The 23,153-nt window shown below is 41.7% G+C and overlaps 1 protein-coding gene across 22 annotated transcripts in view; it reads left to right on the forward strand.

The window, feature by feature from the left end:
• MAGI1 (membrane associated guanylate kinase, WW and PDZ domain containing 1) overlaps window positions 1-23,153 on the forward strand; it is a 338,676-nt gene that overhangs the window by 312,253 nt on the left and 3,270 nt on the right. For 7 of the 22 annotated variants that reach the window (XM_041425907.1, XM_041425908.1, XM_041425915.1 and 4 more), the window contains 8 exons: window positions 4,587-4,678; window positions 5,603-5,795; window positions 9,002-9,295; window positions 12,460-12,663; window positions 17,191-17,281; window positions 17,397-17,460; window positions 18,456-18,602; window positions 19,764-19,902. In XM_041425907.1, coding sequence (XP_041281841.1) covers window positions 4,587-4,678; window positions 5,603-5,795; window positions 9,002-9,295; window positions 12,460-12,663; window positions 17,191-17,281; window positions 17,397-17,460; window positions 18,456-18,602; window positions 19,764-19,902 — 1,224 coding nt within the window. Of the gene's footprint in view, window positions 1-4,586; window positions 4,679-5,602; window positions 5,796-9,001; window positions 9,296-12,459; window positions 12,664-17,190; window positions 17,282-17,396; window positions 17,461-18,455; window positions 18,603-19,763; window positions 20,168-21,879; window positions 21,969-23,153 lie in introns of those variants that run through there. The other 15 variants (XM_041425924.1, XM_041425930.1, XM_041425912.1 and 12 more) reach the window with 11 other exon arrangements.

Below are 23,153 nucleotides of genomic sequence, written 5' to 3' on the forward strand. Positions count from 1 at the left end.
GTCTTTGCTGGATTAAGATGTTTGAGAATAGCCAGCTTTGTGGGGATGTGAAAACAGCATTTGGTGGTGGTAACAAATGCCCTCTTTGCTGGTGCTGAGCTTTAGCTGCCTGAGCTCCTTGTTATGGGTAACTCATTGCTGCACGTGGGAGTTGTGTACATGAATCAGAGGGAAGGACAAACCCTTAAGGTTTGAAAGCTGAAGCAGTTCCAAGATCCAGGAATGACACACTTGAAGAGCACTCAGTGAGAGAAACAGCAATTGAATGGCTTAGCAGAGAACCACAATTCAGAAACCTCACACTGTTTTATTGAAATATATTTTTATAATATGCTTTTTACTTTTCAATGTATTATTAAACTTCCTTAAAGATTAACACAATCTGTTGTCAAATTTTTCTCATGTGGCCTGATTGCTTTACAAAATACCGTATCCTACATATGGCCATCTGTCAAAACAGCAGTGACAAAATGAATTAATCTGAATTGCAGATGTGTTAATGAATCCCTTTGAAGGGCTTAAGCATTTAATTAAAAGTAAAGCAGAACACGATAGAGAATTTTTAAAGCTTTTAAAATATTCGAAGTTATCATTAACATTTGAATTTTATTTTCAGGCACACAATTTGTTTGGGAGGATTTTTCTCTCCCCAAATCTAATTAAAATAATACAAACAAGTCTTGACCCTAGTGTGTTCGCTCATCGGCAGTTACATAGAACTAAAAATATTTGCACAATAACACAAACATTAGATAATTTCCCCTTAAAACAGAAAAGAAGAGTACTCTCCTGAAATCACAACCACCTTCTGATGAGAGTTGAAAGATGATGTTTAATAAAAGCCCTTTGGTAGGGTTATGTCCCTTTATTATGTTATTAGTAGTCAAACAGTTGCAGTGATGCTCTTGGGCACACAGATGTATCTGTGCCCTTGGAGAACGTGTTGCTGAGAGGGACCGTGGTACTCGCGTGAGCTTGTTCATCTTGTCAAGAGCCCCTGCTGAAGCCATCTTTCAAAAGCTTTCCATGCCACCACCAAGGGCTGGTTAAAGGGAAAAGACAAAAAAAAAAAAATTGAATTCTCCTGCAGTGGGATAGTTTAGAAAATGGATTTCTTGCAGGTATGGAGCATGATGAGATCTGTGGGTAAATTGCAGGACTTTTCAGCTCTGAAACTCTCCATTGGCTTCAGTGAGACTGTCCACTCCTGATTTCAGACTTGTCCTCATATACTTTGCTGAATCTGGGCCTTAAAGATTTTGTGCTTTGCCAAGCTATGAGTCACTGAAAGTGCTGCCGTCTTAAATGTGCCAGTGACTAAGACAAACTCTCACTGGTATTCTTGAATATATCTTATGTTGAAACTAATGTCGCACTAGGCAGATTTTTATTTTATATAACATGTTAAAGTTTACATAGTAAATTTTGTTTAAAATTATCTGTAATTAAGCACTGTGTTTGTTGTTCATCACCACATATTTAGAATTTCTTTTAACATTATGCAAAGATATTTCCATTTGGAAAACTAACTTGTGTCATGAAGTTGAAAGGTTTTTTGTAGAAAAGTATATTTAAGGTGTTCTCACAGAAATTTTTCCTTTAAGGAGAAAAGAGGCTTTTCAAATATACCTGCATGCATGTGCATAAATGTGTAAATTTATATGTGTGTGTATTTTATATCTACATGTGCACAGGCAGAGAGATGTGAAACTCAGTATGTCATAATCCATAGTAGCTATAACCTTAACAAGTTGTGCATGCAAGTCTAACATGACCCATAAGGTCACAACTAATTAAATGAACTAACAAGAAAGCAGATACATTAAGCTTTGCAAAACTGTAAAATTAATATTACAGCTATGTCACCTTCACCTGCAACTGGACTGAGCAAGGGTGAGAGAGAGAGAGAAATCAATTCCACGAGTTTTGGAGAATGTAAGATTGTGCCGAGAATGTATCTGTGTCTTGTGATGTCTTGTTCTGGTGTCATTGCTGCTCTCTGGCGGGGGGCTCTTCATCACCAAGGGAGCCTGGCAGGGCCATATGCCAGGTTTAGCCACCCAGGGGCAAAGCCTGGCTTTGCTGTCCTGGCTGGATGGTGTAGGTGGCCGGGGGCGGGTGTATCGTGGTCCTGTTTCCTTCATGCGTTTGCCCACGTGGCTCATCAACGGGGATGCATCACCCACCTGTCCTGCCATTCACAGAACTCTTCTTACCACTTCTGCACTGCTCTCCAAATGGTCAGGTTTAATCTGGGACAAGCAGACTGCTGTTAAATTTTACCCATTTGGGCTGCATACATGTTTTTTCAGACAGACATGCTTGAGATCAGCCACGGTGCAGGGTTGCAATGAATGACTCCTAGAGGCCATTTTTCATTCATTTTCAACAAAGTTTCAACAGCACCAGGTTCCCATTGAGTAAAAGTGGCTCCTCAGAAGTGCAACCGAATAATGGGACAACTTAAAATAATTTTCTGGTATGGAATCTCAGAGGGTCTCACCTCTGAAGCTTGGGGGTGGATGGGCGTTCTGGGCTGTGCCAGTGAATCACTGCCCTGCAGAGCTGCTGCAATAAGTGGTAAAAGGAGCTTTGTACTCATTCTGTGAAAAGGCGTGTTCTCTGTATGTCTGTTCTATTTGTGTTCCACCTCGCTGAAATCCTCCCAGTGGGAGGAGCGCTATGTGAAAGAGCTGGCTTCTTTGGGGGCAGACTTGTCTTTTTGTGTTGCTTTGGTCTGACACGGCTGGTCCAGCCTGGCCTGCTGTTCCCTCCAGCAGCATTAATTTTGTATCTGGGACCCAAACCAGAGCCATACGGCATCGCTCAGTGAGGCTGGAGGGGTGACAAATGGAAGATGTTGAGAGATGCCGAGGACACGGGCCCACGCCGGAGCTCTCTGCAGCAGCCACTTTACCTCTGACAGATCCAGCACACACTATTAATTGTTTGGGGCCAGCCTTTGCCAAAACAGCCTGCGAAGGGCTGAGAGACGCTCCTGACTGTGTCTGCTTGTCACGCTCCCCTTGCTGAAGGCAGTGGCAAACAGCAATTAATTCATTGTCTGAATTCTGTTGTGCTGCATGTCTGCGCGTGGCGAGCTGCCTTCAGCCAGAGGAGATGAGGCACACAGGCACCCGGCGTGCTCATCACCCCAGCGCTCTGTAATTGTGTCTGGACAAAAATCAGCCTCTAATTCAGTGAGGGCACGAGTGTTAAGATTAGCTTATAATTGCAGGTAATTAAAATGTAAAAATATTATCTGCAAAGCCAGCTTAAATGAAAATGTCGAAGCACACATTTGTACCTCACCATTCACCTATTTGTTTAATTTTTAGTATTCCCAGTTCTTCAATTCATGTTATATTTTAACTCATTGAAGAGAGACCTTCAGAGATAACCAAAAATCTGACAAGCACCCGAGCAGACCCAAATTTTTGCAGAATAAGCACAGACAGTGTAAAATCCAATTAGGGCCCAATCTGACATTCACTGATACCAATAGTAAACAACCTGTTCATAGATACAGAAAGCTAGATGATGTGTCACTAAATGTGCTATATCTTGTGTCTGAAAAGGCACTTATTTAAATTGGATTCCTGAACGATATACTTTGGTTTCTTTGCTGAAGTTCTAGGCAGCTGACTGGTAAAGCAACAGCTTTTTATTATCATTAATTATAAATTTTGGGAGGGGATCATTACAAAATTAGTCAATGTTACAGATACTATCCAATAAATATTAAATGAACCTGAAGTTGTCTTCTGATATGATATAATGTTAGCAATTAGTTATGCATTTTTTAAAAAGGGATGAAAGCAAGCATGAGTAAGTTAATATAAAACATTGCTGTTCAACAGCGCTTCAAGGTTAGTACTTCACTGTATGTAATATTCATTGTAAAAACCTTGCTGGTGTTCCATACTAATGAGTAGGTGAGGTTGGGCTTTTTTATGTTTCTAGCTGGTTTTATCTCTTCAGTGGTTTTGCAGAGCCTGCACACGAGCAAGTGAGAGTCAGGAGAGCTGCTTTGCTTTGAGTGGGGCCCTTCTGATTTACACCAACTGGGGATCTGTCCCACAGTTATTTAAAGCAGAGTTGGTTGACAGACAGCAAACTATGCTTGGGAAAGTTAATTAAATAGTAGAAGTCATAACGAGTAGCTCTTCTGTCTCCCATGTAAGAGGAGGCAGCTGTATTGTTTCTGGCAGAGTAATTCTCTGCTGTGCACATTTATTTGTTGATGGTTTGGAAGAGACTCTTGCAATGGGTAATGATGCTAATATTGACAGAAGGAAATATCATAGGGATAAATAAAGGGCAAGCCACAATTAGATACCTAGAAAGTAGAAACCACTTCATAACTTTTAATGGTAATATAAGTAATAATCCTTTAGTATTTAAAACTATAAATGTTGATAGTTGTGTCTTTTTTTAATGTAAAAAGGAGGTGGTCTCCAAGCCCTCCTCATTTAAAGGTTAAAATTGCATGGCACATCCTTTTATGTACATCTGAGTAGTCCTGATTTGGGTAAAAAGGTGTGGTATTTTGATTAAAAATGATAGTTTTTCTTCTTTCCCTTCAGTTCCAGATTATCAAGAGCAGGATATCTTTCTATGGAGAAAGGAAACCGGGTTTGGATTTAGGATTCTAGGTGGAAATGAGCCTGGAGAACCTGTGAGTATCATGTTTTAGTTTGTGACATCTTTCAGAAACACAGCAGTAGAATGTACAGCTGTGCAGAACTATGCTGTATCATCACTGCTAAATATTTACTGGACTATATATAAATCCTGCATCTTCCCACCCTCCCTCCAAAATAACCCCACAACTCCATAACTGAAATGGGTTTGGCTTGTCCTTCTACTTTAATGGTAGAAGAAAAAGAAAAACAAAGAAAAATACATAGGTTCTTGGACACTGAGGACAGGATGTCCTGGTCATGTTTGCAAGTATTTTGGTCTTAGAATGCCAGGTTCTCTGATCTTAGATTGCTCAGTTCTCTCCTTTAATTCAGTTAATTTATTTACCATAAATCCAGTGCCTGTGGGAGGTGTCATCCTTTCCTGTGCTGCACAGGTCCTAGCTAGATAGTGGCAGCATGACTTCCCATGTTTTTCCCTGCCAAAATTATTTTGCTCATTTATGAGAAGAGAGGCCACAAATTCATATCGTGTTAGAGTAACTCCACAGAACTCACTGAGGATAAACCAAGACTGAGTTGGAGGACGAGCGTGTGGTGCAGAGCTTGTAAACCCTGCAGGCAACTGAAAGGGTAACTCAATCTCAGCTTCCCTGACAAGACCCTCAGTGCTATTAACCATCTTCCTGTCTGGTCACTGTCTGGTTGAAGAAGTTTCCCAAGGCTGTCCTTAGAGTGAATGGACTGCCTAAAGAAACAAGATGTCAATTTATTACAATTTCCCAACGTGCTGTATTCACACAGAGCCGCTTTCACAGGAGCAACTTCCCTGACCAGCAGACATTTGTCAACGATTTCATGTCCCTCCTAAATCAGGTCTACCTAGGAGTGCCCCTTGCTTGCAGCTGGCTGTTGTGCTGGCTCTCATTGCTCTCTCTCCTCCTGTGCCAATTCCTCAGATTTACATCGGTCACATTGTACCGCTGGGTGCTGCCGACGCCGACGGCCGCCTGCGATCGGGCGATGAGCTGATCTGCGTGGATGGGACGCCCGTGGTGGGGAAATCACACCAGCTTGTGGTCCAGCTCATGCAACAGGCAGCCAAACAAGGTCATGTCAATCTGACCGTCAGGCGCAAAGTGGTTTACACAGGTAGGCTGCACTATCACCCCGCAGGGGTGGATTTTCTTGCCAGGATCCCATCTGTTCAGCAAATGGTCTAAGGAAAAAAAAAGCTTCTTCTAGTGCTGGGAAAACTCAAGGGATGGACTGCTATTTTTCCTTTTTTGCCTGTTTTTAGTCATTGTTGCTCCTGATCAAATAAGTTTCAAGCATTTTTTCCCAGTCAAGACTCTCTTAGTTGGCTTCCCCAGTCTTCATAAGGTTTCTGATAAAATGGGGAACTGTTTGGTTGCAACGTATAATTTTTCGTTCGACTTATGCAGCAGACACTGTGGCCAACTGCTTGTGTTTTCTGTATACTTTCCAAAATAAATGTGCAGCCTGATGGTCACCCTTAAACTGGGAGTGAGGGAAAAGATGATTAAGAGTCCAGAGAAGGAAGAGGCAAGGGCAGAGTGTGAGTGAGGGCTCTGGTGTGTGGTGGCTGCTGTCCCAGGCTCAGGGGAAGCTTCAACATGCAGTCAAGAGACCTCAGGATGGGAAACTGCAAACATTTTTGGTTCTGGTGGGCCAGGGTGTGCATGTTTGTTGTCACAGAATCATAGAATGGTTTGGGCTGAAAGGGAGCTTAGATATCATCCATTTCCAGCCCTTCTGCCATGGGCAGAGACACTTTCCAGCAGACCAAGTTGCACATGTCTAGAGAGTTTCCTGTGTGCTGGGTTATGCTGGGCATTGTGCACACACTGCACAAGTGTAGGATCTAAATGAAGAGAAAAGAAGCTGTTAGAAAGACAAAGATGCAAAGAGAAGTGACACTGCCTGGTACCATTTTGGCACCCAGATAAGTGATTGAAAAATGTCATGATAGCAGAGAAAATGAAGACATGGGCATGAGCTTTTTAAATAACATGTGGCCATGTTTAATAGTGGAGAGTAACTTCTGAGTGCTGCCTGTCCCTTTGAGCCCCTTTAGGAACTCAGGTGTGGGATTTGCTTTTACTCTACTCAGTAAAGAAAATGATGTTATGTAGCTTTTCAAGTTTAGGCATCATCAGAAAAATAGGCAGTAATGTACTTTGATCTTAGAAAGAATCAAAATAACAGGTTGGAAATTAGGTCCTCAGTGGAAGGTAGGACTAGAAGAGTACCTCTGAAATAGCTCTGTGATCTTATCCAGACCTGAGCTCCTTCTGCACAATAATAAATAAATGTTCACTTCTCATTTCTTTCTTTCTTCCCAGTGTGGATTAAACACCAGATTATGTCTCTCCTCTGACAGCCTCTCTTTAATTCCTGACCAAGGTCTGGTGTGAGAAAAGCTTTAGAAGAGCATTGGAAGGAAGGGGAATGGCAGCTGAATTTTGGTATTGTTTTTGCGTGTAGATTTGCTATGCAGCTTTACAGCCTCCAGGCTGGAAATTACCATGAAAGATTTAGATGCATGAGATCTCTCTTGATATTTCATTCAGAGGCATGTTACTGCAGACCGAGCTATTTCTGAATCATTGCAAATGTGGACACTTACTCTAGGATAAATTATTCAGAATCCCTTCTTTCACCTTATATTTGCAGGCTTTTAAATTTCAGCAGAACTTTGTAGAGAAGGCTGTTCCTGAATTTCAGTCCCTTGTTCCTCCTGTCATCTGTATGCCAGTAGAAAAGGATTGTTCACATAAATGAGTACTCTCTGTCCTCAGATCCATGTAGAGGAAATTTTATGCTCCTGTAATCTTAATATGAAGAATGCAATCTATTTAGTACATACTTTTAAGTATTTAAGTGCAGATGGGACTTCTATCCAAGGATATTTTAAAGTCCTTTTTTTTTGCATTGTGAATTTGAGGTTTAGATTTGGTTTGCCATCCATTTTCATGCTGATGCTTTTAAGGTCTTCAGCTTAATTTTGATTCACCAAATTGGAGAAGTGACCTGATTAGCAGAGGCAGCCATTCAGCAAGGACAAGTGCAATATGCTGCTCTCAGCTGCACAAATGGGCTGTGGAGAACAGGCTGAGTAACAAGAAGTGGAAGCTATTGTGGGCCACGAGCTTTATGCTGAGGTTGGCTCAGGTGAAGAAAAGGCTGTGCAGGGATGTAGGCAGGGGGAAACTCTCCTGATTTCCCAGCAGATGATGGCTTAGTGCAATATGGTCCAGCACTTCAAGAAAGACATATTTGAGTTGGAGAGAGCCCAACTGGAGGGAGTCCAGAAGACCAGGGAAAATAAGGAGAGCTCTAGAAAACATGGTCTGAAAGGAAATATTGAACAAATTTGGATTCTTTAGCTTAAAGCAGAGGAGGGGGAGGAGGTATTAAACTTCCCAAGACTATAAGATTCTGCTGCAAAGAGGAAGAGCATAATATGTTCTCCATATGCCTGTTAGCACTAGAAATAATAGCCTTATGCAGCAGCAGGGAAGATTTAAGTCAGATATTACAACCAATAGATTGCCTTGGGAGATATTTAACAGCTGATTAGACAAACATCTGTCAGGACTGATGTTAGGTAAAGTTGCCCCTCACTTGAGCAGAGTCTGGACTAAGCAATTTTTTTGAGATTTCTTCAAGCCTTGTGGTAGCTGATTAGATTTTAAACTAATACCCCTTCCAACTTCAGTTGCTGTTAAACACTTGTTTAATATTAACGTTAACAATGTTTAATGTCTGTACCAGACTGTACAGATGATAGTTGCTGGTTCTTCTATCCAGAAATGTTTGGTTCCCAAGTTGTTTTTCTCATATTGAGAGATTGTTATTGCTAAAGATTCCATTAATCAAAGGCAATCAGTGCACTAATTGATAGCTTTCAGTGTGAAACGGCACAGAAGGTGTTGTTGTGAGATATTACTGTCTCTCCTTGTGGCTTGTGCGTATATATGTACAACATACAGATGGTTGTATGTACATAACTGAAATGGGGATGCAATAGCTAGAGGAGGCACATTTGAACTAAAGTAATCCAGGTTTGAAATGGCACAGAGCATCCAGGCACACAGCACTGCACTGGTTTAACCAGGCTGCAGTTTGGCAGTGGACAGCTTTGGCTGAATGAGCAGGCACAGGAGAGGGTGAGCACTGTGGGCAGTGCCACCACCGGGCAAAGCCATTGAAAACATGGCCGTAGATGGGTAGACTAAAGCAGGTGATTTTCTTTTACCCTTATCTCAGCAAACACCTCTCTCCAAGCACTAAATGGTGCAGCCCACTCCAACAGATCCTTCTCCCCTCCCCAGTTCCCAAGGCAGAGAACGAAGTCCCATCCCCGGCCTCCTCCCACCACAGCAGCAACCAGCCGGCCTCGCTGACGGAGGAGAAGCGAACGCCGCAGGGCAGCCAGAACTCCCTCAACACGGTCAGCTCGGGCAGCGGCAGCACCAGCGGCATCGGCAGCGGCGGCGGCGGCGGCAGCGGCGTGGTCAGCGCCGTGGTGCAGCCCTACGACGTGGAGATCCGCCGCGGCGAGAACGAGGGCTTCGGCTTCGTCATCGTCTCGTCGGTGAGCAGGCCTGAGGCGGGCACGACGTTCGGTGAGTCCTGCGGGGTTCTGGTTGCACCTCCAGGGAGACGCAAGGTTTACGGCCCAAGGAGGAGGGTGGGGGTCTGTTTAATTAAAAGGCATGAGCGTGCCCCGATTTATGTGATTAATAGCAAAATCAGAGGCGAAGACTCGGTAGGTGTTTGCCTCCTGGGTGTTGTTCGGCACTGAGTTGAGAAAAGTGACATGAGGCATCCCAACCTGAGGAGCTAAAATGCCACCAATGGCAGTTCCTGATGCTCACTTTCTGGGAGAGCCTCTCCGGGGTTTGCTCTCAGGGGGAGCAGCTGGGGAGCCTCCCAGTGATGCTGCTTGCCAGTGCAGAAATGTAGCAGGTGGAATGAAATATGTCTCGTGATGGTCGGATCAAGCCAGTTGATTTAAAAGCAGTAATGCTTAAACTGATTAACTTCTCTTTGGCAATCAGGGCTATTCTGATCATCATTATGTTGTGAACATGCTGATAGCTGGAAAGTTTTAATTAATACTGCTTGGTGGTGAGACATAAAATGAGGAATACGGTTAAAAGAACAGGATGTTTCTTTTACCCATTTGGCCTCTTCCCAAATGCATTTCTTCAGAGCAGGAAGAAATTAAATTTAACCTATGTCACATGTAATATCCTGACCTAATAGAGGTGGTCATGCTTTCTGTCTCAAGACAGTCTTTCTGCTAGGCAGATATCCATTTCCAGGAGTTGCTGCAGAGGAGATGTACATAAGCTGGTTTTGCAAATAGGCCCAGAACAGCCTGTTCTCAAGCAGAAGTGTCACTGCAAGGAGGAAACCAGTCAGAGATGCTATTTTCTTCCCTTTCCATCTCCTCCAAAAGGAAGCCAGAGGCAGAGCTATTGTATCCACTTGTACTTTGTAACGGAAGGTGTTCCCTTAGTCTGTGGCACATGGTAGGGGTGGAGGGAAAGGAAGGACATTGCCATGTCTATCTTCACAGCACCTCCCACAGCAGTGCTGTGGTTTGCAGAGAAAATGCATTGCAGGCTCCCTGTGCAGCTTGAGTGCTCCTGGAGCATACAGGTGCAAGAAGTGGCCTTTCCTTCATTCTCCTAGGCTTTATTTTCTGACATTTCTTGCCGTTGCCCATCAGTGACACCCCTAGTAATACATCAAGGGAGTACCACCACCTTTGCTGGTATTGATGTAGAACAGTCCATTTCTAGCACTGTTCTGGACAGTCTGGCAGAGATTTCAAGGGGAAATTATGTAATACAAAACTAGTGCATTGAGTTCTGTCAGTTCTCAGATTCTAGGCTCTCTCACACTGTCCTTGCTGCCGGAAAATGCTCTTCCAAGATAGGTGTTTTGGTGCCAGGACACAATGGTGTAATGTAAAACATGAAACTGAACACAGTCTAAAACAGAGGGCGTGCTTTTATTTTCTGAACAGATTTGTAACCGTGGGTAAATAACTTTTACTGTATGAAGATTATGCTGTAACTCTTCTCTGCAGAGAAACCTTGACCTGAGGTTGTTAAAAGTTGTGTTTGCTTTAGCCCAGAATTCTTGCTAACTGGAAGTTTTCTGTGCAGGGCCTCCCAAGGAGATCTGTTGATCTGTGACTGTTTTTCCTTTAATTTTTTCAAGTATATTCTGTTTTTTCCTAACACTCTGCATGAGATGTGTTCCCTCTGCTGTCTGGTGCTTGCTCTGGACCTGCTTTGTAGTTTTTTTCTTTCATGGGTAGTATTTAGAGATGGGCCAAACTGGTTCTAAAACCCACCTTGGTCACTTTGGTGTGGGCTCTTTCATCTGTGTTTAGTGGATTGGATAGAGTAGAAACTCACATCCTCAAAACAGGATAAACTGCAAACTGGATGGGGCTTTGTATTATCAGAAAGAGAAACTTTCTAACATCATGGTAATTAAAGAAAAAAAAATCTCCCTAATGTTTGTAACTAATATAACTAATATTAAGACTTTCTGCCAGTTTTCATCACATCTTTCCAACCTCACATATCCTTGTCTTAGCCTTTTCTTCTTTATGGTCTTTCTAGTGTTGTCATGCGTGTGTATCTCTAAAACTACTAATCAAATGAAGACTACAGCAGAGATGGGAAAGTGCATCTTGAGGGTGAATGTATTGTGGATGCAAAGTGTGAGATGACCATGTGCTGTGTGCCCCAAGGCCTCTTGCCCACATAAAGGAGCAGTAGAAAAGCTCACTGGATTTATCTGAGTGATGTTGTGTATCCCCTGTGTCCCAATTCTGCATGTTATGAACAACCCAGTGTTTTTGAAACAAAACAACTGCATGGAACAGGGGGAGAATTTTGTCTCCAGAACACATTCATCCTGAAGTGCTCTCGCTCTGTGTGTCAGACATCTCAATGTTTTTGTGTGTGGTTTTAGAGGTATTTTAATGAGGAGAACCTTATTCCTTCTGTGTTCCCACCTGGTGCCATCTAAGATCATAAAAGAGGAAGGGTTAGTAGAGGCTGAGGTGGGTGCCAGCACCAAACAGGTTACCTTTGTCAGTCTTGGCCCATCTGTAGTGGTCCTGTGCCTTCCCTGGTAGTACCTTTATTCACAATGGAAGAAAAACGTTTCATGTTGCTTTCCCATGCAGCACTGGTAGAATGGGTCTGTGTGGTAGATAGGGAGCCACGCTCCCTCCTAGGCCTAGAACGATTTTATCTTTCTAAATTGAGAAAGAACAAAACATTGGCAGAATCTTGAACAGCAGTTGGCTTAGAGAAGGACTAGAGAGGCTGACACTGATGTAATCTTGGAGGAGGAAAGTTGAGTTTTCTATAAACAGTTTCAATTTTTTTCTTCAAAAGCAAAATCAGATTTGGGTTATGATGGAGCTGCTAAGTGCAGTTGTAGTCAATAAAAATTGCACCATTTATTAACAGAAATCCACTTGGGGGGAGTTTTGAGGGATTAACAAAACACCTTTTTGTGGTGGAAGTAGTGTTGTGCACTCAACTAGTTGATTGCCAATGTTTTGAACACTGGCAGCAAAGCTATCCTATAATAACTTTTGCTTGATGCATTAATTAATTAACCCTTAACCTTCTCTTTCCCTTTTCAACCCTTTTTTTCCTTTTCCCCTTCACCATATTCCCACATATGTAAACAATAAAAAAAAACAAAACCAAACCAAAACAAAAAAACAACCCCCAAACCAATACAAAAGCGGGAAATGCATGTGTGGCCATGCCTCACAAAATAGGTCGGATAATTGAAGGGAGCCCCGCCGACCGCTGCGGAAAGCTGAAAGTCGGCGACCGGATCTTGGCCGTCAATGGGTGCTCCATCACCAACAAGTCGCACTCAGACATCGTCAACCTCATTAAGGAAGCGGGAAACACCGTCACCCTGCGCATCATTCCAGGAGATGGTAAAGTATCTGTTTCCTGCTGTCTTGCCTCACCCTCTTCTTGGTTCTGTTCCCTGGGCTTTTTCTGTCACTTGGAGCTGCAGAGCCGCGGAGGGGTCAGTTTCCGCTCCCACTTTGGGAGTTAGCAGTGAGGGAGGTTGTGAGTCTCCCGTTGCTTTATTTTTTGTTTCTTTTTGTAGAGATGGTTGGTTTTTAACAGGGAGGTGCTGACTCAATGCTACAAAATAAGAATATGGCATTCCATGCATCTGCTTAAAATGATCTTCCATAAATTTGATGGATCTCTCGATACACTTTGGTTTGATACTTAGCTAAATAATGCAGCTTTCGAATATTTGGGAATCACTTGTTAGGATGTGTGATTCCTGAAGCTTTGTATAGATACAAGCAGGCTATAGAGTAAGGAGATCACAGAAAGAGATAAACACTTTGACATGTTTTAAGCTGTTTCAAAAGCATATTTGCTTTTATTCTGGGTAAGTTGCTTTGGGAGCGAGCTCAGTACATTTTTAAATGACTGCTTAAATGGGGATCGTTCTGAAGTTGCATTTTAAGAGTTACCCCAGACAGGATCTCACTGTTTAAGATGAGAGGGAAAGTGCAGGTTCCCTAATAATAAGTTGACACTTGCTGCTGATTTCAGGTCACTGAAGTATTTAATAAAAATAAGGATCTGTGTTATGTATCAGTTCCTTTAAATTAATCCCTGGCTTGGTCCCCAGATAGGAACTGATCAGAAATCTGGTAAAGTATCTGCAGCAGAACTAAAATTGCTGTGCTTCTGAATTCTGAGTATTTTCTTTGTTTATTGTGCTTCTCTGCCATGGATGGTTTCAAATTGAGAGCTTGTTGGGCAGAAAGCTTTCCACATTGCTCCCCAAGGACCAGGATGAGAAATGATCTGGTTATAAATTATTTCTGTTTAGGGTGATCTGTTCTGCACAAAAACTTTATTTTCCTGCTATCTAGTGGGTACCAGGTCAAATGCTATATAATCCTTTGCTGCTTGGAGGAAATAGGGTGTTCATGAATAATAAAATGGCTGTGAATCAAGCTAACATCCGAGCTGGCCTGTGCATGCCTGTTTTGGAAGATAAACTGAGAGAAGAATTGTTCATTACCTGTATTTTAGTCTCTGATGAAAAGGAAGGTGAATCTTTAAGTAAATAAAGTGCTTACTTTCTAAAAAAGCAAAACCATCTGAGAACTAAGCAACTTCTGAATGATTTAAGAATTTTTTAAGAATATAACCTCCTGACATAAATGCTGAGCCAGTCTTGCTCGTGCAATGATGTGTCCCAGATATCATGTAAATTGCTTAGGTTAGGGAAACATGTACCTGTGATTGACATCACGTATTCCTGGAGGAGATGGAAAGCTGTTCTTTAGGGAAGGAATCAACTCTGCTTTCATAGCAATTCAGGCTTTAAGTCTTTTTATTTACTGTCACTTTGTAATTCCAAGTCAGATTGCCAACTTTGCATTTATTACCTGCATGTATTACCTGCATTTATTTTCTAAAAGACAGCAAGACCCAACACTCTCAAAATCTCTGAGGGGTTTGCTCTAAAACCCCATGTGATACAAGAAATCTGTCTCAGTTTTGTTTTCTTTTTGATGTCTTTGTATGCTTTTCTTGATTTGTTGTTTTCTTTTGTTTCTTTTTGAATGCTTTTTTGGCAAATATAAATGGTCTGTGTGCTTCAAGGAGGGGGGAGTATAAATCAGAAGCCACTTGTCAGATAAACATGAAACTGAGGTGCATCACAAGACTCACAATAAACTCACACTGCTAATCTCTTCTAACATTATTAAAAACACCAAGGGTTTTTGCTTTGTAATAAGTCTTGCACAAGTTAATTGGCACAGATGACTGCAGGATTGTATTTGCAATGAAATGATGATGCTTTACCACACTTCCACCAGATTCAAGGATACAGAATGCTGGAACAGGACAAGCTTAGATTAGGCATGTAATTGGTGACAGAAAGTTTTAGGGCAGAGCAGGGCAAGGAATCAATGAAATATATAGGGTTTAGAACACGCAGTTATAATTGTGCTAAAGATAATTTTTGCTATATTCTGTTCCAGTTTTGCATGGTGGCTGGCATGTGTCCTGAAGCAGTGTCTAAAACACTGGCAAAATTATGCACAACTCCTGACTCGTGGGAGAGGGTGGGCTAAAGATAGATGCAGTACAGTGGTGTGAAGATACATCTGTACCAAAGATGTGTTGTTGATCTGCTTGGTATTATTAGTGTGACCTACTAAAGGGTAGGAATCTTGCATTCTCTTTGAAGCCCATCTTCATCTGATCTCCAAATATTTGTGGAAGATTTCAGAGGCTTTTGTTCTGGATGAATACAGAACACTTAACCATGTTTTGGGGCTTTCTGATGTAGGAGACTGATTTTGACATCAAGGTGTCTTTACAAAATAAACAGAATTATTTCTGAAACCCCAACAGTGTAGCTACACGTAGGGACATCTTCTGACACAAGCCAGCTGTCAGCGGCACATCATCACAAGGGTGTGGTTTGGTCATGCCTACACTGAGAGGTGCAGGCAGACCCAGGAGCCTCTCTTGCTCTCTGAGCTGCTGGACACAAGCCAGCTCTGGTCTGGAAGATGTTTCAGCTCCAGATGCTGAGGGTTTGGGCAAGTTAACTTTGGCATAGCACTGCAGGCAAAGGAGCTGTGCTCTTGTTGCACCCATCTGTTTAAGTGGTTCTTCTTTTTCTCTGTCCCTTTTCCTGAATTTCCCTCAACATGAAAATATCTACAGAAAGGAAAAAGCTCCACCATATCTAGACTTCTCCGGAAGTCTTCTCCAGAATTAATAATAATCCATGAAGTAAATTAAGTTAAACTCCCAGGATCCACCACATCTTAATTCAGGCAAAACCCCTCCCATTGCTGCAATTTTGTATTGCAGCTGGACTCTGTTTAATAATGGCAGATTTCTCCATAGCCAGTAAAATGAATTAGTGGATGCCTGTAGCTCGAGAGGCAAACAAGGGCAGGGTAGAAGGCCTTGTAATCTTATGTTGGAGACCCAGATGTTTTCATCCAATTTTTGTCAATGTTGTCTTAGTGGTTGTGTATTCAGTTTAGATTTTGGTCTTGAAAGGTGGATCATGGTCAATATTTTGTAGTTACTTGCAGTCTGTGGGTCTCTCCTGGGTACAGTGGTGTAGACACAAAGAGGGGGTTTCCAGTGTGCAGAGCTGTTCTGCAAAGGAGCCTGCCACTGCAGTGGCTTTAGCTGGGAATGCCATGTCTGATGAGTGGGTGTTTCTGCTGACCCTGCCCATCATTCTCCAAGTTCAACCAACATAATTGTTGAGCATTTTGTGTGGTTAAGCACCATCAGGGTACATGGAGTACCATCGAGACTTCTTCTGAAGTCAAACTCCCACAGGGGAGGAGGGGTGTTTTCAGGAACTGCTGGCTTCTGGAGCAATTCAGCATTTGAAACTCTTCAGTACTAATATCAGTTCAGAATTGGTACAATATATAGTTCTGGAAAATCTGTTGAGTTCAATGCAGAAGAGTTCTGGGTCTGTGTTGCTAATATTCAGCTAATGGCATTGACATGACCTGAATTTTGGGCAGAATTTTAAGTGAATTTGGGGTTAACTCTGATCCTACTGAAGTCTGTGATGCAGCTGCAGAATGACAAGGGGAATATCCTGCCCTGCCATACTGTGAGGGACATCTACAGTCACTTTTCAGTTATTCCTATGTCAGTTGTGGGAAGCAGGGGACAGGACCACTCCTTGGAGCCTCTTTCTCCATGCCTAAAGAAATCTGCAATTTGCACAGGCTGGTGCTGGGCTGAGAGCCCTTTGCCATGGCAGAAATTAAGCATAGAAGTTACTCCTGCTCCCTGTATTCTCTCAGTGCACCCTTTTGTAAGTGTTACCCAGAGTTATTGATGCATTTGGTACCAGTGGCTCCATGTTCCTGCTTTCAGTACTGAAGCAGCAGTGGGTTGTATTTCAAAGAAGGATTTCAGTAAATTTGAGTTTTAGCCACATTCAGTATCATCTTGTGAGGTGTTGGATAAGAGCCGCATCTCAATTCTACTGGAGATTGCAGTTTCTGATGGTAGAAGGACTGATAAACTTATAATCCCTGGAATATTTATAGATACTATAAAATTAATCCACCCAACCTACAATATTTAGAGACTTAATTGGTTGGAATTCATGTTTTTAGAGAAGAGACAAAACTTTGTTCAATCCTTCATCTATAAGTGAGTCTTCATTAATGTGTCTAATGGTCCAGGGGCGTTCCAATCCAGATGTCCTAATTTAATTTTTTTTCATTTTCCAGTTGAGTGTGCAGTTTCATATACATACTTATTATATTAATTTGGGGAATTAAGAAATTTGATCCCATCTCCAGTTCTATAAAAACAATATAATGTTGCTTTTCTGTGAAATGCTTTTGCAAAACTCTTTTTTTCTTTCAGTGAATAGCCCATGGTCTTCCCTCATAATAAAAACAAAATCTATTTTGCAGAATCCTCCAATGCTACTTTATTGACCAATGCAGAAAAAATTGCTACAATCACAACCACACATACTCCTCAGCAAATACCACAGGAGACCAGGTCAGATTGTTTTCCTTGAGGAGGGCATCTCGACATGCTCTCTCTTCAGTTACTTCTTCATCACTTTCACATCCCATGAGCTGTATTTTTCCTCTCTCCCTCTCATTCATTACAGCAGGAACAACACCAAACCAAAGCAGGAATCCCAGTTTGATTTCAAACCACCTCAAGCAGCACAGGTAAGGAGTACCTCTCTAATTGTTTTGCTTACCACAGACTGTTGTTTCCAATCTGCTTGAGGGCTGTGTTTAAATAGTCCCCTTGAAAATTCCTACTGAGAAGCAACTCTCCCTCGGCCTGCTGAAAAGAAAGAGGAATTTGCTGATTAGTTTCTTAATATGTGTTGCTATTGTTTCAGCTGAGAAACATTTCCAACACATTGTCATCGAGACTTTGAGGGAGTAAAAATAAAGAAAAAAAGAGCTGACATTTTTAGGGCAGTAATAATTTTTGTGTTTGTTTATTGAATTGTCTGTTGTGAGGGGCCTCTCCAGAAAGTATTGTTGTGTGCAAATGATAAATTCAGAGAATAAAAAAGAGGAAAACTTAATAAGGGGCGATAGCAGGAGCGTTCCAGCTTGCACAGACGGCATCTTATTAGAAAGATTATCTATCTCACTGTTAACTTTCCTTGCCACTGGCCATCCCAGAAGTAACGTCTTCCATTAGGGACTTCAAAACATCCCCATAACAGCATTTGAGAAAAACAATGCAAAGGCTTCTGAGCTTCTTGCAAAGGAATAAATGGTGTGGTAGCAACACAAAAAGCCAGCACCATGGCACAGGCTCACCCCAGGTGCCATCAGACACTGTGCTAAAGCTGGCACTGGGAGGGAGGTTGTCCTTGCCTTTAAATGTTGGTAGAGCCTTTAACCACCTTCACAAAATATCCCCTCCTGCCCTGGGCATGGGAGGTGCTGTGTTACAGGGGTGCCCAAAAATGCACCACAGGACATGGCCAAGCCCACTCATTCCAGCAGCCCTTCACCAACCACCAGAACTCCAAATGGCAGAGTGGGGTCTGAGGAAGCAGCAATTCCTGGTCTGCGTGTGAAAATTCAACTGATTTTCCATGTTTAATTATTACCAAAAACATTGCTTGAATAATTCCAACATGAGAGCGGAGCAGTATTTGACTTTCTGTTCAACTGGGTGTTTGCTGTCTTCTCTCCAGCAGGACCAAGACTTTTACACTGTTGAGCTAGAAAGAGGAGCCAAAGGGTTTGGCTTCAGCCTGCGAGGTGGCCGGGAGTACAACATGGACCTGTACGTGCTGCGGCTCGCTGAGGATGGGCCCGCTGAGAGATGTGGGAAAATGAGGGTATGCACAAACTGGCTTCAAAACCACCTTGCTTTGGAATAAGCTGACTTCCCTGCCTATCCCTTCTGCTGTTCCAGCTAAAAGGGAAATTAAATGTGAACTGAAAGTGGTTTCTATTTACTTCTACTGATGGCATCTGTCACTATTGGTGCACAGTCTATAGCAGTGTGTATTCAGTGGGAGACTTCACCCCCTTCTTCCAGCACTGCTTTCCAAACTCTAGTACATGATATGTTGCTTAAAGCCTAAGGGCAGATGTAGCAGTGAAAATGGAACAGCCACAGTCTTTGCCTGCTAGTGAGCAGAGAGGGGACAGAACATGTCTATGGCCCATGGGTTACAAAATTATAATGTAGGATCTGATTAACATCAATTATTAACTTCAAGTATCACCTAAATGACAAAAATTATAACAATGGCATACATTATAAAATGCCTACTGAAGAACTAATTTGACAGGTTTTATGCAGTCCTTGGACCTCTGTTAGAGAATGCATTATAACTTTTCCAGTACATCATTGTCTCCAGACATGTCATGTGAAGGACATTTTCAAAATTCTTCTGCTAGGGGTAGATCTATGGGTCCAGAATTTTTGCTGATGAAAATATGATGCAAAATCAGTGCTGCCCTGTGAAAGTCAATGCTTTGATGGGCTCTTCCATGCCATGTTTTCTTCTCCTGATAAATTATTATATTTAAAGAATCAGCTTTGCTGATTCATAGTAGGTATCTTTATCTAAGTTATATATCTATATCAAACTATATCCAAGTTAGAAACAGACCTGTAAAAGGTCTGTGAACATCCTGGTTGGAGCAGACTGTGAAACAAGCAACCACTATGACTGAAGACTTTACAAATAATCAAAATTTTTAAAAAATAGCACCAGTTCTAACACTGCACTTACTCTGGAGCAATACAGTAACTGCAAAGTGATTTTTCAGAACAGCAGTGAAATATTTTGATACCTCATGCTTTCTCCATTGTCTTCATGTCTCCCACACTCCTACACAGTGGGCACTCACTGGAAGGAGTTGGGCTTGTTTAACTTCACCTGATGCATAGTTGTTCCAGCTTTGCTATGGCCACTGTATTGTGGTGTGCTGGTAGGGACCCTTGGGGGGACTTGTTTCTAATCACAGTCTCTTTATTACACTGGCAGATTGGTGATGAAATCTTAGAGATCAATGGAGAAACTACCAAGAACATGAAGCACGCTCGGGCCATCGAACTGATTAAAAATGGTGGCCGCAAGGTCCGCCTGTTTCTGAAACGTGGAGATGGCTCTGTCCCAGAATATGGTGGGTCAAACTATGAAAACATTCCTTTCTTCCCTGGCATCACTCCATGAATATTTGTCTCAAGATCTGAAGCGAGAATTCTTTTTTATTTTCCTTTCTCACCAGTGTCTTACCAACCTTTGCAACATATAATTGCCTCGCTTGTGCTGAATTTTCTACACATTTCATCCTTTGCTTGCTTCCATGGACTTGGGGCGCAGTGTAAGGCAAGATCATCATAGCAGTATTTTTTGGTGATCAGAGAGGAAAGCAAAACAAAACAAAACAAACCTTATTGTCTTGTCCAGCCAAAAAAGGAATGTCATTGAACTGTGCCAAACTGTTTCTCAGCGGCTGAATTGTTGTTTCGTATAGGTCTGTTCTAATCAATGCAAAAACTGGGATCCCGAGTTGCAATTCTGAAGCAATGATTTAATTTTTTTGGTTAGGTTTTTCTCTTAGTTCCTGTCTGTATCCATAGACATGAATGCTGAGATGGCTTATGAGATTTTTGCCTTTCCTTAATATTTATGTAAATATTTATAAAGTTATTTGAGAAAAAGAAGGGGAAAAAAAAGCTTTACTGCAAAAATATATTGATTTGGCCTCCTGAGCCCTTTTCTCCCCCCTTAAACAGTCTGCTGGTTTCAACTAGTTCAATTGTAAGGTCTGAAAAGGTGAGGAGGTTATGAAAAGGTGCTCTCGTGTCTGTCTTGGGGGAAACAGTCAGTCCTTGTTTCTTACTAAGAATTGCATTAGATTTCCTTTTCTTCCCCTGGAGGTTGGATTGCTGGGTGGCTTAACTTAGCACACTATTTAATATTATAATTATGTCTTATTTATTTGAGATAATTGTCAAATATTGTGCCCTCGATGGAGGGCTACTCCCAACCAAAGGTCTTTGAGGTTTCTATAGAAACTGATGATTGAAGGGATGTCCTTTATATTTTCCTCCCCGTATTTGGGTTATTTCTGTGTCAGTGAGTTCTGTGTTTATCATTCTCTCCATGCCCTAACACCAGAAACAAAACCCTTCTGCACAATTTATGAACTAGATTTTCTTCTCATTTACTGTACTATGTTTGAGAGCTTCTGCTCATTCTACTCATTATTTAACTTAAAATGACCAATTCAGAGTATAACCAACAAACAATTGAAGTGTTTAATGATATGGAAGGGAAGTTGTGGGTTTACACTTCTGTAATATAAATAGCACACCAGAAGGTTCAATGATGGCACTGAAAATCTGTAATGTTCTTTCTACTTTTGTCCTTTCCTATACTCCTTTGGATGTACAGTACTGTATCATATGCTAGACTGCATAAATACCCTGTAAATTAAGTGCTTCACTTCTCAAAGCATATGTCTGTTGCACTGAGGATGGAAATCCATCACCAATTTTGTTTTGGCTAATGCTAACCACTCAACGTTTGCTCTCTAAGCAAGGATTTAATATACAGGGGTTGCACTACTGTAAAGAATATCCTTGTAACATTTGGGACTCCTTTCTCTCTTTGTTCTGTTCGCTGCAGTCGCAAATGGTTCCTCTAATAATGTTAAGTTCCAATATTTTTCTGACTTGATTGGAACGTGCTTCTCTATGAGGCTGTATATTTTTGTAATGAGTTTTGTACTTATTTTTAATGTTGTGGTCTCTGGTGGACTTTATTTTTCGTTGTTGTTTGATTGTTACTGTTTTTTCTATGACATTCTGTGTCGCTGTTCCAGCTGTCTTTTAGAATGGATGCTCTCGTTGTCTGGGTTATTGAATCACCTCTTAGATGTCTCTTTATGTCACAATAATAACAACTGCTGTCTTTGCAGCCTTATATTTGGGTGAAGCCTAGACAATCTGACTGGAAAAATAAACTTTCTTTATTCTAAGATAAAATATGAAGATTTTTCTTTCTTTCATCTTTATTATAGGGAATCTAAATTTTCTACTTTTCTCTTTCTCTTTCTCTTACTTTTCTTGGTGCTGGGCTCTTCCTTCCTCAGCGATGATACCTCCTAATATCGCTGCATGTATGAGAAATGACAAGCTCGGGGAGTCTTGCTTCTACCTTATGGGCCATAATCAAACTACGGTTTGTAGCTAAAATCAATATTAGGTGTTTTTGTGCTGTGGCCTAATTCCCTCACATTGCTTTTCCGCTTCGCTATATTCTATATGTACAGCAATTCATCCCGAACACCCTGCGTCCCCCAAATTGTAAGTACACTCACCACAGGACATGTTTGACCTCGCTTGTACCTTGTGTGAGAGGCAGGTTGCCACAAGCCACGTGCTTACAGCCACAGAAAAGCAGCGTGGTCCCATCACCAGCTGTGGTCTCAAAGTGCTCATAGAGCAAAACTGCCCACATGGGAGTTGCAATATGGGTTTCACTTGGAATTCACAAAATCACAACGCACACACCGACCCTCCCAAGCTCAGGAGTGGAAGTGCCATCAAATGGGAGACACTTGGCATGATGGCAGGAGGAATGTAGAGTGTTTGGCTTGCTTGGAGGGAAGGCAAAAAGGAGAAAAAGAGGGGAAAAAGAAAAAATCTGTCCTCACAAGTGTTTGTGAGGGTTTTCAGTCATTGCCATCAGGGCATTCCACCTCAAGGTGGGTGTTGGGGTGCAAGTGTAAGGAGGTGGCTAATGCCAACCAAGCTGCCGCGAAGGAGTTACTTTAAGAAAGAAAACAATACGCAAATAAAAGCAGCACTTGCATTAAGGCAGCGCAGCTACTTTAATGTTTTTCATGTCTGTAATGAATCATTCATAAACATCCGTTACAAATGATGGGAGTAATTGTAGCTTAGCTGCAGCACAGGGCTGGGGTTTAGTTTGGATGTTCTTTTTCTACTTCTGCTTTGCAGTTTGTCTTGCAGAGGCAGCTCAGCTGTATTTTACCTCAAATAGTACATGAAAAATAATGAACTGGAGATTAGATTTGAATCGAAGCCATCCTACATATTACAATATCTTTCCATTGCTTTGATATGAAAAAATCATAACTACTGTCATCGTTGTTTGAATCATTGTGGCAAAACCAAAATCTACCCTAGGACTTTACATAACATGGTAGAACTAAGTGAGATTAAGCTATGCCTTAAATGAAATGGAAATGGCATGATTACAGTCTAATTCTCACAACTTCAAAATGTTATTTTACAAGGTGAAAACTTAATAATCAATTCTATTTTCTGTACATTTTCTGCTATTTGAACCGAGGCCTCCCACACCTGGAAGGCAGTTCTTTATAATGTCTTAAAAGACAAA

This window comes from Onychostruthus taczanowskii, unplaced genomic scaffold, assembly GCF_017590055.1.
Source record: "Onychostruthus taczanowskii isolate IOZ18803 unplaced genomic scaffold, ASM1759005v1 scaffold9, whole genome shotgun sequence".
NCBI lineage: Eukaryota > Metazoa > Chordata > Aves > Passeriformes > Passeridae > Onychostruthus > Onychostruthus taczanowskii.